Consider the following 14,472-nt stretch of genomic DNA (forward strand, 5'->3'; position numbering starts at 1 on the left):
CATCCTGCAGTCTCTCTCCTTACCACAGATACACCTGTCTGTGACCCCAGCTAAAGACTCCCCTGTCATGAGGCTCAAGAACACAGAACAGTACAGCACAGGAACAGACCCTCCTTCCCATGATGTCTGCGCGGAACACGATGCCAAATGAAACTAAATCTTTTCTGCCTGCGTATAATTCATGTGCTTCAATTCTCTGAATATTCATGTGGTTATTTAAAACCCTGTTAAATGTCATTATCATATCTGCTTCCAACACTCCCCATAGTAGCCCATACCCGGCCCTCACCACTTTCTGTACGGGAAACAGAAATCTTACCTGTCCTATCGTCCACCTTTAAATTCTCACCGTGTCATCTTAAAACTCTGCCTTCTAATATTTGATATTGTTACCCTGGCAAAATGATCCTGCCTGTTTACCTTGTCTACACCTCTCATAGTTTTATAAACTTCTGTCAGGTCTCCCCTCAGTCTCCTTCACTCCAGAGAAAACAGTCCCAGTCGGTCTGATATTTCCTTGTAACTCAAGCCCCCAGTCCAGGTAACATTCCTGTGAATCGTTTCTGGACCTTTCCAGCTTAATAACATCCTTCCTCTCATGTGACCAGAACTGCACAGGGTACTCCTGGTGTGGTGCCATTATTCATTTGTACAACTGTAATGTGATGTCCCGACTCCCCTCAGAGCCTTTGCCAATGAAGACAAACATGTTGTGCTCCTTCTTCACCATCTTGTCTACCTGTGTTGGCACTTTCAGGGAATTATGTACCTGTGCCCCAGGTTTCTCTTTCATCAACACTCCTCAGGACCCTCCATTCACTGGGTATGTCCTGACCTGCTTTAACTTCCCAAAATCCATCATTGTGCACTTGTCTGTCACGGTAACAACACTTCTCTGTTTCTCTGCACCAACACCCCAGCAGTAAATGTCAATGAACCATTCACCGCTGAACCTTGGTCATATATGGTTTTATGAACCACTCACTGCTCCTGTCTCTATTTTGTTGTGTAGTTCAGCACCTCAACCCCTCTCTATTCTCTCATTTACAATTTATCTCCATATAAGTCATAGTCTGACCTTTGATTCCTCCTACCATTCTACATGCCATCACACTTCACCACATTAAACTCCACTTACCAAGTATTCTACTCACCAGCTTCTTCTTATCCTATTGGAGAGACCAAATGTCCAATCACAACATGTCCCCCACCACATTCCCTGTCATTGACCTCCCTCCTCTGGGTCATTAATATCAATAATAAATCATTGATGATCCAGAACTGGTCACTGGGAAACTCGACTAGTTATATCATCCCAGTCTGAAACAGACCTGTTATTCTGTCTCAGTATGATAACCAGTCTTCAGTCAGTATTAACACACTTCCTTCCCAGTACTGAGCTCTGGTCTTGTGCACCAGCCTTACATGTGGCACCTTGGCAAATGGCTCCTGAAAATCCAAAAACACCACTTTTCCAACTTCCCCTGTAAAGTCTTAAATCTCTGGTGTGTTTGTCAAACATGACTTAACATTCAACAACCCAGGTTACAGGATCCAAGACCAGGTTCCAGATGGACAGGGTGGTGAAGAGGCTTTTGGAACACTGGCCTTCAGTCAGGGCACCGAATATAGAAGCTGGGATGAGATGTTGCAGTTGTCCAACACGTTGGTTTGGCCGCATTTCACAAATAGTGTTTAGTTTTAGTGACCCTGCTGTATGACAGACACCATTATGCTGGAAAGAGAGCAGAGGAGATTTACGAGGATGTTACTGAATCTTGAAGGACTGATTTGTGGAAAGCGTTTTGGTCAATTTTCCCTGGAATGTTGAAGAATGAGTAATGATATTGCAGAGGTGTATAAAATTATAAGGGGCCTGGGTTGGGTCAAAGATAACAATCATTTTGCCAGTGTTGGGGAATCAAGAACTGGAGGGCATTGGTTTAAGATGAGATTTAATAGGAACCTGAAGGGCAACTTTTCCAGTTGGTGGTGGTGAGGGGGTTACAGACCACGAGCTCAGATGGAAACTTTGGTCATCGTGGACCATTTGAGCTGAAGGTCTTGTTTCTGCGCTGTGTGAATCTGACTGTAAACCCTGGTGACTTAGTTCAATGACATTAAACTTCTCTAAATGATTTGCTATTTCTTGATAGATTATTGACTCCAGTACCTGAAGTGAAGTTAACAGGACTACAGTTACCTGCTTTTTATCTTCCACCCTTCTTCAACAATGGTTTTCAACTCCACGGGGACCTTTCTGTAACAGTGAGTTTTGACAGACTTCAATGCCTCCACTTTCTCTCCAGACTTTAGTGCAGGTCGTTGGGACCTGGTAATGTTTGCTTTTAGTCCCATTAGTTTCTCCCTCGAGATGGCGGTTGTTACACATTATGGCACAATATTGAAATGTCACCATCAGATATCTGTGGGATGTTTTCTGTGTCCCCACTGTGAACACTAATTCCATGTTGGTCTGATGTTCAGTGCAGACTGGCAATCCTGCAACACCGCTGGTGCTTGACTCCATCGGTCTTCATCAGCTCCTGCATGGGCAACTGCTTGCTTTACGTTTCGTACGTCCCCGACTTGCTTTACGTCTCGTACGTCCCTGACTTGCTTTACGTTTCGTACGTCCCCGACTTGCTTTACGTCTCGTACGTCCCCGACTTGCTTTACGTCTCGTACGTCCCCGACTTGCTTTACGTTTCGTACGTCCCCGACTTGCTTTACGTTTCGTACGTCCCCGACTTGCTTTACGTTTCGTACGTCCCCGACTTGCTTTACGTTTCGTACGTCCCCGACTTGCTTTACGTATCGTACGTCCCCGACTTGCTTTACGTCTCGTACGTCCCCGACTTGCTTTACGTATCGTACGTCCCCGACTTGCTTTACGTTTCGTACGTCCCCGACTTGCTTTACGTATCGTACGTCCCCGACTTGCTTTACGTCTCGTACGTCCCCGACTTGCTTTACGTCTCGTACGTCCCCGACTTGCTTTACGTTTCGTACGTCCCCGACTTGCTTTACGTATCGTACGTCCCCGACTTGCTTTACGTTTCGTACGTCCCCGACTTGCTTTACGTATCGTACGTCCCCGACTTGCTTTACGTCTCGTACGTCCCCGACTTGCTTTACGTCTCGTGCGTCCCCGACTTGCTTTACGTCTCGTGCGTCCCCGACTTGCTTTACGTCTCGTGCGTCCCCGACTTGCTTTACGTATCGTACGTCCCCGACTTGCTTTACGTCTCGTACGTCCCCGACTTGCTTTACGTCTCGTACGTCCCCGACTTGCTTTACGTCTCGTACGTCCCCGACTTGCTTTACGTTTCGTACGTCCCCGACTTGCTTTACGTATCGTACGTCCCCGACTTGCTTTACGTATCGTACGTCCCCGACTTGCTTTACGTCTCGTACGTCCCCGACTTGCTTCACGTATCGTACGTCCCCGACTTGCTTTACGTTTCGTACGTCCCCGACTTGCTTTACGTTTCGTACGTCCCCGACTTGCTTTACGTCTCGTACGTCCCTGACTTGCTTTACGTCTCGTACGTCCCCGACTTGCTTTACGTCTCGTACGTCCCCGACTTGCTTTACGTTTCGTACGTCCCCGACTTGCTTTACGTTTCGTACGTCCCCGACTTGCTTTACGTTTCGTACGTCCCCGACTTGCTTTACGTATCGTACGTCCCTGACTTGCTTTACGTTTCGTACGTCCCCGACTTGCTTTACGTCTCGTACGTCCCCGACTTGCTTTACGTCTCGTACGTCCCCGACTTGCTTTACGTCTCGTACGTCCCCGACTTGCTTTACGTATCGTACGTCCCCGACTTGCTTTACGTTTCGTACGTCCCCGACTTGCTTTACGTTTCGTACGTCCCTGACTTGCTTTACGTATCGTACGTCCCCGACTTGCTTTACGTCTCGTACGTCCCCGACTTGCTTTACGTCTCGTACGTCCCCGACTTGCTTTACGTCTCGTACGTCCCCGACTTGCTTTACGTTTCGTACGTCCCCGACTTGCTTTACGTTTCGTACGTCCCTGACTTGCTTTACGTTTCGTACGTCCCCGACTTGCTTTACGTCTCGTACGTCCCCGACTTGCTTTACGTCTCGTACGTCCCCGACTTGCTTTACGTCTCGTACGTCCCCGACTTGCTTTACGTTTCGTACGTCCCCGACTTGCTTTACGTCTCGTACGTCCCCGACTTGCTTTACGTCTCGTACGTCCCCGACTTGCTTTACGTCTCGTACGTCCCCGACTTGCTTTACGTTTCGTACGTCCCCGACTTGCTTTACGTATCGTACGTCCCTGACTTGCTTTACGTTTCGTACGTCCCCGACTTGCTTTACGTATCGTACGTCCCCGACTTGCTTTACGTTTCGTACGTCCCTGACTTGCTTTACGTTTCGTACGTCCCTGACTTGCTTTACGTATCGTACTTCCCCGGCTTGCATATCGACTTCCACAGCTAGGGTGCAATATCCATGGTCGACCCTGACCAGCAGAGAGCCATCACCAACATGTTTGCACGTGGCCTCCTCTACTGCAACGACGAGGCCAAATACAGGTTTGCCGAACAACACCTCATATTCTGACTCCAATCTTGATAGAATGAACATTGATTTCTACAAATTCCGGATATCACTACACTCTGTTTCCCTCACCCCCACTTCTTTTCTCCCATTCTGATGCCATTTAACCCCTTCACCTCTCCTCACACACCCTCATGACCTGCCCATCAACTCTCTCCGGTTCTCCACCTCCTCCGTGTCATCCCATGGTCCAGTGTACTCTCCTATTAGATTTCTTTCTCCTCATCTCTTTGCCCTTTCTGCCTGTCACCCAGCTCCTCACATCATCATCCCTCCACAAACCACACGTTCCCCACCCCTCACTTGTGCTCCTTCCCCTCCCCCACCACCTTATTCTGGTTTTTGTCCCTTTCTTTCTCAGCCCGAAATGTCAATGGTTTGCTGAGTTCCTCCAGCATTTTGTGCGTGTTTGCTTCAGTCTGTGTATTGATTAAACTAATCAAACTGGTACAGTGGAAGAGGAATTTGTGGAATGGTCAGAGACAGTTTCTTACAGCAGTACCTTACCCATGAACGGGTGATTTCAGATGTAATCTGTGTAATGAGGTGGGATTACAGAGAGATCTTGTGGTGAAGGATCCCTGAAGAAGTGATCACAATGTGGGAGATCTCCAGACCACAGACTGAGGGTGAACAGCAGCGTCCAGGTTTGAGATCAGGGTTTTCTTTCCACTAGATGAACTGCCAAGTATGGCTGACAAGCCCCATCTGCCCATAGCAGTTGGTTATATGACGCTAGTAAACCGATTTGCACCTTCCCCTGTCACTAGAAACAGCTCCGTTGGGCTGAGTAGCTAAGCTATATGTAAAAGTTGGGAGCTGTATTTGGTTGACAGAGGCAATTTGAGGTGCACACCATTGGCAGCATTTAGTGGGAAGTGGGAGCTTGTCCCATTACTGCCCCATCACCGGTTAAGACAGCTGTAAGTGACCAATATGTTGGTATGTGAATGGGAAACTCAATTGGAATGGGTTCTCACCAGCAGATCGTGGTTGATGCAGCTCACAGAGCAAAGATACTTGATGCAGCGCTACCCTAATCTGCTTCTGATTAAACCTCTCATTATAATCACAGTTCCATTCTCATCTCTCTTTGATATTTCCCCTTTTGTGCTTTATCCCATCGGGAGGAACACCTGAGGATCTTGAGACCACTCCTCCCCGGATCTTGAGACCACTCCTCCCCATGTCTTCTTTCCCTCCCCCTTTCACCATCACTGTCCCTACATGTAAAGTGCCGATGAAAAGTATTCATGCCCCTTGGAAGTTTTCATGTTTTATTGTTTTACAATATTGAATCACAGCAGATTAAATTTGACTTTTTTTTTTACTGATCAACAGAAAAAGACTCTTGTGTCAAAGTGAAAACAGAGTGCTACAAAGTGCTGTAAATTAATTACAGATATAAAAACAAAATAATTGCCTGTGTAAGTATTCACCCCCTTTAATATGACACACCAAATCATCACTGGTGCAGCCAATTGGTTTTAGGAGTTACATAATCAGTTAAATGGAAATCACAGTGTGAAGTCAAGGTGTTTCAATTGATTATAGTAAAAATACACTACTGTTGACAGTCAATATCCTGGCAAAAACTACACCATGAAGACAAAAGGACACTCCAAGCAGCTCTGCAAAAAGCTCATTGAAAGCACAAGTCAGGAGATGGATAGAAGAAAATTTCCAAGTCACTGAATACCCTTGGAATACAGTTTAGTCAATCACTCAGAAATGGAAAGAATATGACACAGCTGTAAATCTTCCTCAAGCAGGCAATCTTCAAAAACTGAGCAGCCGTGCAAGAAGGGTATCAGAGAGAGAGGCTACCAAGACACCTTTGATAACTGTAGAGGAGTTACAAGCTTCAGTGGCTGAGATGGGAGAGATTGTGCATACAATAACTGTCACCCAGGTGCTTTACCTGTCACTGCTTTATGGGACAGTGGCAAAGAGAAAGCCACTGTTGAAAAAAGCTCTCATGAAATCTCACCTGGAGTTTGTCAGAAGACGAGCAGGACTCTGCAGTCAGCTGGAATTCTATGCAGTTCTATGGTTTGAAACCAAAATTGCGATCAGACTAAACTCTTAAGGTTGGTGTAAGCCAAACACTGCACATCATCAAAAGCACACCATCCCTACCGTGGAGCATGGTGGTGGCTGCATCATGCTGTGGCGATGCTTCACTGCAGCAGGCCCTGGAAGGCTTGTGAAGGTAGAGGGTAAAATGAATGCAGCAAAATACAGGGAAATCCTGGAGGAAAACCTAATGCAATCTGCAAGAGAACTGAGACTTCGGAAAAGATTTGTTTTCCAGCAAGACAATGACTGCGAGCTTAAAACCAAAGCTGCACAGGAATGCCTTAAGACAACAAAGTTAATGTCCTGGTGTGGCCAAGTCAGAGTCCACACCTCAGTGTGTGGCTGGACTTGAAAAGGGCTGTTCACTCATAAACTCCATGCATTCTGACAGATCTTGAGCAGTTTTGTAAGGAAGAATGGGAAAAATTGCAGTGTCCAGATGTGCAAAGCTGATAGTGACCTATCCACACAGACTCATGGTTGTAATTGCTGCCAACGGTCCATCGACTAAATACTGACTTGGAGGAGGTGAATACACCTACCTGCACATGGTCCATTCCCTGTATGTTTTAGTACATTACTCCCTTACTCTTATACTCAACACCCTGACCAGTGGAAACCAGCATTCTGTGCACCTTATCCCGTTGTGTAGCCACATTCAGTGAACTATGTGCCTGGATCCCAAGATCACTCTTTACACCAATGCTTTGAAGGGGTCAGTCATTAACATTATACTTTCTTCTTTCATTTGACCTCCCAAAGTGCAACACCACATTCCCTCCCAGATTAAATTCCTTCTGCAACTACTCTGCATCTGTTTGTGATCTATATCCCACTGTGTGCATTGATCAATATTTACACTGTCCACAACTCCACCTATCTTGCTGTCACCTGTAGACTTGTAAACCGCCCATCAACATTTTCATCCAAACATCGATATATATCAGAAACAACATAATTCCCAGCATTTGGATGATGGAATTGATGGAGTTATTGCAAAATTTGCAGATGATATGAAGAGACAGGTGAAGGCGCAGGTATTTTTGAGGAAATAGGGAAGGACAGACAGATGAGGAGAATGGGCAAAGAAGTGGCAGGTGGAATGCAGAATTGGGAAGTGTATGGTCATGCACTTTGGTTGAAGAAATAGTAGGGTTGACTATTTTCTAAATGGAGAGAAGATACAAAAAATTGAGGTGCAAAGGGATTTGGGAATCATTGTGCAGGATTCTCGAAAGGCTAATTTGCAGGTTGGGTCTGTGCTGAGAAAGGCAAATGTGATGTTAGCATTCATTTCAAGAGGACTAGAATATAAAAGCAAAAATGTAATGTTGAGACTTTATGAAGTACTGGCAAAGTCTCACTTGGAGTATTGGGAGCAGTTTTGGGCCCTTTATGGAAGGATGAGCTGAAACAGGATGGGTTTCAAACGAGATTCTCTGAAATGATCCCAGGATTAAACAGCTTGTCATATGAAGAACATTTGATGGCTCTGGGCCGTTATTCACTGGAATTTAGAACAATGAGGGATGACTAATTGAAACCTATCGCCGTGATAAAGTCGATGTGGAGAGGAAGGGAGTGTCTAAGACCAGAGGACACAGCCTCAGAATAGAGGGGCATCCATTTAGAATGGAGATGAGAAGGAATTTCTTTAGAGAGAGTGGTGAATCTGTGGAATTCATTGCCACAGGCAGCAGCTGTGGAAACCAAGGCTTTCGGTATATTTAAGGTGGAGGTTGATGGATACTTGATGGCAGGTGCGACACAGATATCAAATACAGAATAGCAATGGCGAAAGAAGCTTTCCAAAAATATGAAGACCATATTAACAGACAGAAAGATGAGCACGTACACTAAAAACAGAACACTGCAGTGCTACGTTTATTCTATCCTGACTTATGGAAGTGAATGCTGGACCATTTCTCCAGCAATGGAAAAGAGACTAGAAGCAGCTGAATTATGGTTCTGCAGGAGAATGTTAAAAATATCATGGACCACACACACATCAAATGAAGAAGTTCTCAGAAGAGCCCAAACCAAGCAGTTCGATCACTCATACCAACAATAAGAGAAAGACAACTCAGATTCATACTACACATCATGTGGAAAGATGAACTAGAAAAACTCGTACTCTCTGGAAAGACTGAGGGGAGCAAACCTAGAGGAAGACCTCGGCTTATGTACATCAAAAGCATAGCCAGGTGGCTACACATCGAGGAAATGGAAGTCATCCAAAAAACGAAGGATAGATCTGTATGGAAAACCATGATCACCAAAGTCCGCATCGGATACGGTACCGGGACAGACAGACATATCTTATAGTCGATGTCACCACCTCACAAACCTGAAGCAACTTTGTCAAGCGCGATCTGCCCACACGAAACCATGCTGATTGTCCCTAAGCCAGCCATGCCTTTCCAAATGTGCATAAATCCTGTACCTCAATATGTAACTTGGATCTGGTCTTTAAACAAATGCCACATGTCAGATGTGGACTTGTCTGACAGTGGCTGCTCCCAATCAATGCCCCTTGGCTTCTGTCTTGCAACGTCCTAACTTGCCCTCCTGCAATTTAGTACCTGCTTACAAGATCTAATTTTATTCTTACTCATAACTAGGAAAAATATAAGATCTCAAAATATTCACTGACTCTTAGCTGTCGCCTGGCCTGGTTCATTTCCCAAAACAAATTCCCACATGTTCTCAACTCTGGTTGGGCTCTGCATAATGTTTCAAACATTCCTCAGATTCACTGAACAAATCTTGCACATCTTAGTATTAAGCAAGTTCCAGTCAATTCTAGGGAAGATAATGTCCCCCCCACTGGTTATTGCAGGGCTGGTGCAAACATCCCAACAGTGTAACAGCAGATTGCCTCTGTAAATGAACCCTCCAGTTTGCTGTGACATTCCCAGTGGGGTAACCTCTGCATTTTTATCCCCCCCCCCCCACTCACATGTAAAACAATCAAACCCAGGAATGTTGAGCTGCCAGACCTGTCCCTCCAACAACATAAAACTAATGTTGAAATAAACTCATTTCAGCCCATCAGTCCACCATGTTTATTAGCCTGACATTGGCTCTTGTTCTCTTCAGACTGTCTTGTCATACGTACATTCTCCAATTTGCTACTCTACTTCAAATTCTGCCAAGTGACACCATCAAACCTCCTGGTGCAGATGTTGGTTCCCGTCCGGTTCAGAGGCAAATAGTCTTGTTTGTCCTGGTCTCCCACCTGCCTGGATCACCCATTGAGGCTAAGGTCGAAGCGTTCGGATATAGATGGTGCTTGGTACTTGGTGTCGGAGGGCTGAAGGCAGAGAGAGATTCCTTCCTTCTCTTGTCTGCGTGAGATGTGGGACTTTCAAGAGACTTGAATTTTTTTTACTGTGCCATGGCCTGTTCTCCATCAAGTTATGGTATTGTTGCACTGTTGTAACTATATGTTATAATTATGTGGTTTTTGTTAGTTTTTCAGTCTTGGTCTGTCCTGTGTTTCTGTAATATCACACCGGAGGAATATTGCATCATTTCTTAATGCATGCATTACTAAATGACAATAAAAGAGGACTGCGTGTCCTCATAATCTAATCTAATCTAATAAATCTGAAGACTTCCTCCTGCATCAGTTCCTCACCAACACATTAAACCTCACGAAATATCGATTTGTCACCATACTAGCACCGCGGTTTTGGTTGCAATTCCGAGATTACAATCCTGGAAGTCCTGCTTTTTTTTAACCTAGTTCCCCAAAATCACTGTGCAGGACCTCATCGCTGCTCGTTTAAACCCTTCCGTGTAGCACGAAGAAGACTCCCCTCCTACTTGGACCCGTCTCTCGTTTCCCTTGAGACCCAATGATCCTTGTACCTGAAGACCCACCCACCCGCCTCCCACCAGCCCCTCAGCCACCCCTTTACCAGGGCTTTAGAAGGCGCCAGAAGCGCGGTCTATATATCTGGTCATGTATCCTGTTCCTGTATGTGACTGGTCTTTCATTTCCCTGGCGACCCAGAGGAGCAATTGTTCTACTGAATCATCACTGGAAGTGACTGCACCCTTGCCCACCAACTGCTGTGTGTGAAGGCGCTGGCACTGGTCATGGGGCCGGGGAGGGACAGACCGAGATCCTCGGGGATTTGTAGAATGGAAAAGCACTTCCCATAATTTAAAGCAGGAGAATCGGCAAAATCCCAGAAATCCTCCAGTATGTATGTGGTGTGTGAGGTAGTTTTGTTTTCGCTGGAGCGCTTTGTGTCGGATGAATCGTTGGAAATTGTCGGTTGTGGTAAAGTGAAGGCGGAGCTGGACGATGAGAGGCCGCTGTCGGCTCTGTCCGTCACTCTGACTCTGTCTCCTCCCCTCCCCGCCTCTGTCTCTCTGCGCGTTTCTCGGGCAGGTCGGGGCGCTGTGTATAAAAGGAGACAGCAGCAGGCAGTTTGTCAGTGAGCAGCGATCTGAGTGAAGCAGCATCATGTCTGGCAGAGGGAAAGGTCGGGTCTGATCTACGAGGAGACCCGCGGGGTGCTGAAGGTTTTCCTGGAGAATGTGATCCGGGATGCGGTCACCTACACTGAACACGCCAAGCGCAAGACGGTCACTGCCGTGGATGTGGTGTACGCTCTGAAACGCCAGGGCCGCACTCTCTATGGCTTCGGCGGCTGAAAAACTCCCACTTCCTCCCGAGCTCAAAACAAAGGCTCTTCTAAGAGCCACCCACCGCCTCACAGACGGAGCCGTATCCACAGACTTTTAGATACTTTTTTTAATTTTATACTTAGCTGAGTTGCATTTGAAACAGATTGATTGGTTCCGCTTGAAACATACTGCAATTCTACCTTTCCAGTCGGTGCTTACCGCAAAACCTGCATTAGGATCGATCTTAATCCTCTTTATCAGTTTCGAACAGTTTCATTCGTTCAGAGAACGATTCCGTAGTTGTGCATTTAAATCTTAACTGAGGAAATTAGATATTAAATGAAACTGAAATTGTATAATCCGTCATACAATTAATTGTAAATAAAATGTAATTAGGACCGTTGCTGGGTGCTCTGAAATTGGCGGGCGATTTTAAATTAAATCTGCGCCAATCACACTGCAGGAATGAAATCAGACCGCCAGTCAACAGTTTCCTGTTTTGTCGTAAATTGTTATTCGCCCCCAGCCTGCAGGAAATGAATCAACCAATCGCAGTAAGGGACCTTAATAGACACCTGGTTCAGCCAATCAGAGCTGATGGGAAGACCCTTTCCAACAGTATAAAATCCTGTCCCGGAGCACGTTTTGTGTATCTTGTTCCTGTATTTCAGCCTGTGTTGTCTGTCCTGAAGGAGAATGGCCCGGACCAAGCAGACAGCGCGTAAATCGACCGGAGGGAAAGCTCCTCGCAAACAGTTGGCGACCAAACCGGCGGAGTGAAGAAGCCTCATCGCTACCGGCCCGGCACCGTGGCTCTGCAGGAGATCCGGCGCTACCAGAAATCCACCGAGCTGCTCATCCGCAAACTTCCCTTCCAGCGCCTGGTGCGGGAGATCGCTCAGGACTTCAAAACCGATCTGCGCTTCCAGAGCTCGGCCGTCATGGCCCTGCAGGAGGCTAGCGAGGCTTACCTGGTCGGGCTGTTTGAGGACACTAACCTGTGCGCCATCCACGCCAAGCGAGTCACCATCATGCCCAAGGACATCCAGTTGGCCCGCCGCATCCGCGGGGAGCGCGCCTAAACCCGGCCTCCACAACAAACCCAACAAAAGGCTCTTTTAAGAGCCACTACCACAGCAAAGGAAAGGGTTGTCGCTTGCTGATCATAGTATTATTGTAGTGGCGATCTGCCCTCCTGATGGGGTTGTTCGGTTTTACACTGACTGACCGCGATCATCAGCTGTTCTGTGCTGACAGGTTAATTCAGCGAGAGACAGGAGATGAACGCGCTTCCTCCCCGTCAGGGTCTCACCTGGCCCTTCACTTCTCCCACAAACCAGCCATGAACAGCTGCTGCGGCTGTTCCGTTTTCACGTCCGGCTGTCCTTGGAGTGGGAGCATGAGATCGCGATGGGTACAGAGGGGCATTTCCTGGAGCGGTGACTCCCCCAGGTTGTAATTATAATTTTTAAAATTGATTTTACTCTTGGAAATGTTGTGTAAATAAACTTTTGTAGCTGGTAACTGATTGAAGGTCAACCTGCAACGTCACCGGGTAGTTTATCATTTATCTTCCCCCTGCAGTCCACCCCCAGAGACAGATCCCTCTCTCAAGACGCCCCCTCCCCTCTCACATAGGTTTCAGCAGTTCCCAATCAACTCACCTGAATCGGACTTTGGGATGCGAGGCGCGGAATCTCCGTTGAAACCCAGTCACACTCTCCTGGAGCGGGAGAAGGAACTGGGCCTGCAGACCACCCCACTGGTCTCACTCTCTCACACAGCCCGAGTGAAACGCTGTGTTTCACTTCAAATCTGGGACGCCACGGCCGCACTGAATGTCAGAGAGGTATCGGGAATATCAGATTTTATGCGAGAAGTTCCCCCGGAAAACTCAGTCGGACCCGGCGCGGGAATCACAATATTCCTGATCAGCTCTTTGCTGAGATGTGGGTGGCTCTGAGAAGAGCCTTTGGGTTCAAACACTTACAAACGGTATATCTCAATTCACTTTTTGACCGCTGTCTTCTTGGCCGCCTTCTTCTTCGGGGCTGCGAGTTTCTTGGGGCTCTTTGGCTTCGGCGCCGCTGGTTTCTTAGCTGCCGCTTTTTTAGCCGCTGGTTTCTTGGCGCCAGACTTCTTGCTGGGAGATTTCTTGATGGCAGATTTCTTCGCTGCCGCTTTTTTAACCGCTGGTTTCTTCGCTGCCGCTTTTTTAGCCGCTGGTTTCTTGGCGCCAGACTTCTTGCTGGGAGATTTCTTTGCCGATGGCTTGTTCGCTTTCTTCACCACTTTCACGGCACTTTTTCCTTGACCGGATTTAAAGGATCCCGAAAGACCCGCGCCCTTGGTCTGAACCAAGGAGCCGCTTTCCACTCTCTTCTTGATGCACATCCTGATCTGGGCGCGACGTTTCCCCACATCGACACCGCTGCTCGTCAGAGCCTTCATGATGGCCACAGCGGACATACCTTTCCTATCGCGACAACCCGCCACAATCTTATCGATTTGTTCGCCCAGCTTGGGACCGGCTGGTTTGCTCCGGCCGGCCGCCTTCTTCTTGGGAGTCTTCTTTGCGGCGGCGGGTGCGGCTGGAGGAGCCGTTTCGGCGGGTGCTGTCTCGGTCATGTCGGCGACTCTGGAAAATCCTTCTCACAATCAGACAATGAGAAATGAAGCGAAAGGCGGCGGCACAGAGCAATTTAAAGGCAGCTAGCGGACGGGGCGGAGACATCCCTCTGTCAGCTCCCGGAGACTTCATTTTTCTGTGTTTTTCTGTCCTCAAAAACTCTCCGATTCCAATTAAAATCGGACACTCCGGGGACTCGGACTGGTCTCTGTCCGTCACTGAGGCCGGAAAGTTCGCTGGAAAGAGAGTTCAATCGGGATTAAAGGCAGCACTTTCTATTTTAACCCGTTTCATTACTGCACTGCCCGCGATCTCTCTCCATATTGTTGATCTGTGCTCTGCTTTTCGGCTGAAATTTTGAAACTAACTAAAACTTTGCGGTTAATTCCCGCTTCGGGACTGAGCTGGGGAGTGGGGCCATCCCGTAACAGAGAAATCTTTTCTATTTGTACAGGAGGCGCTGGGAAATCCGGCGATGTGTTCGGACCCACAAACACAGTGATACTTGTCTGAGCCGCCCGCCGCTT

At 47.3% G+C, this 14,472-nt stretch overlaps 2 protein-coding genes across 2 annotated transcripts in view; one reads left to right on the forward strand and one right to left on the reverse strand.

Annotated features, from left to right (window-relative positions):
* LOC140189264 (histone H2B-like) overlaps nt 1–14,472 on the forward strand; it is a 621,074-nt gene that overhangs the window by 191,975 nt on the left and 414,627 nt on the right. The gene's annotated exons all lie outside the window — the stretch shown is intronic.
* On the reverse strand, nt 13,305–13,944 carry LOC140189025 (histone H1-like). The gene has a single exon (XM_072245697.1). The coding sequence runs from the start codon at nt 13,942–13,944 to the stop codon at nt 13,324–13,326; it is 621 nt and encodes a 206-aa protein (XP_072101798.1). The 3' UTR covers nt 13,305–13,323.

The sequence above is a fragment of the Mobula birostris genome, chromosome 28, assembly GCF_030028105.1.
Source record: "Mobula birostris isolate sMobBir1 chromosome 28, sMobBir1.hap1, whole genome shotgun sequence".
Lineage (NCBI taxonomy): Eukaryota > Metazoa > Chordata > Chondrichthyes > Myliobatiformes > Myliobatidae > Mobula > Mobula birostris.

Coding starts and splice junctions, on each gene's coding strand:
- LOC140189025 (XM_072245697.1), bottom strand. CDS start 13,944: ATGACCGAGACAGCACCCGCCGAAACGGCTCCTCCAGCCGCACCCGCC.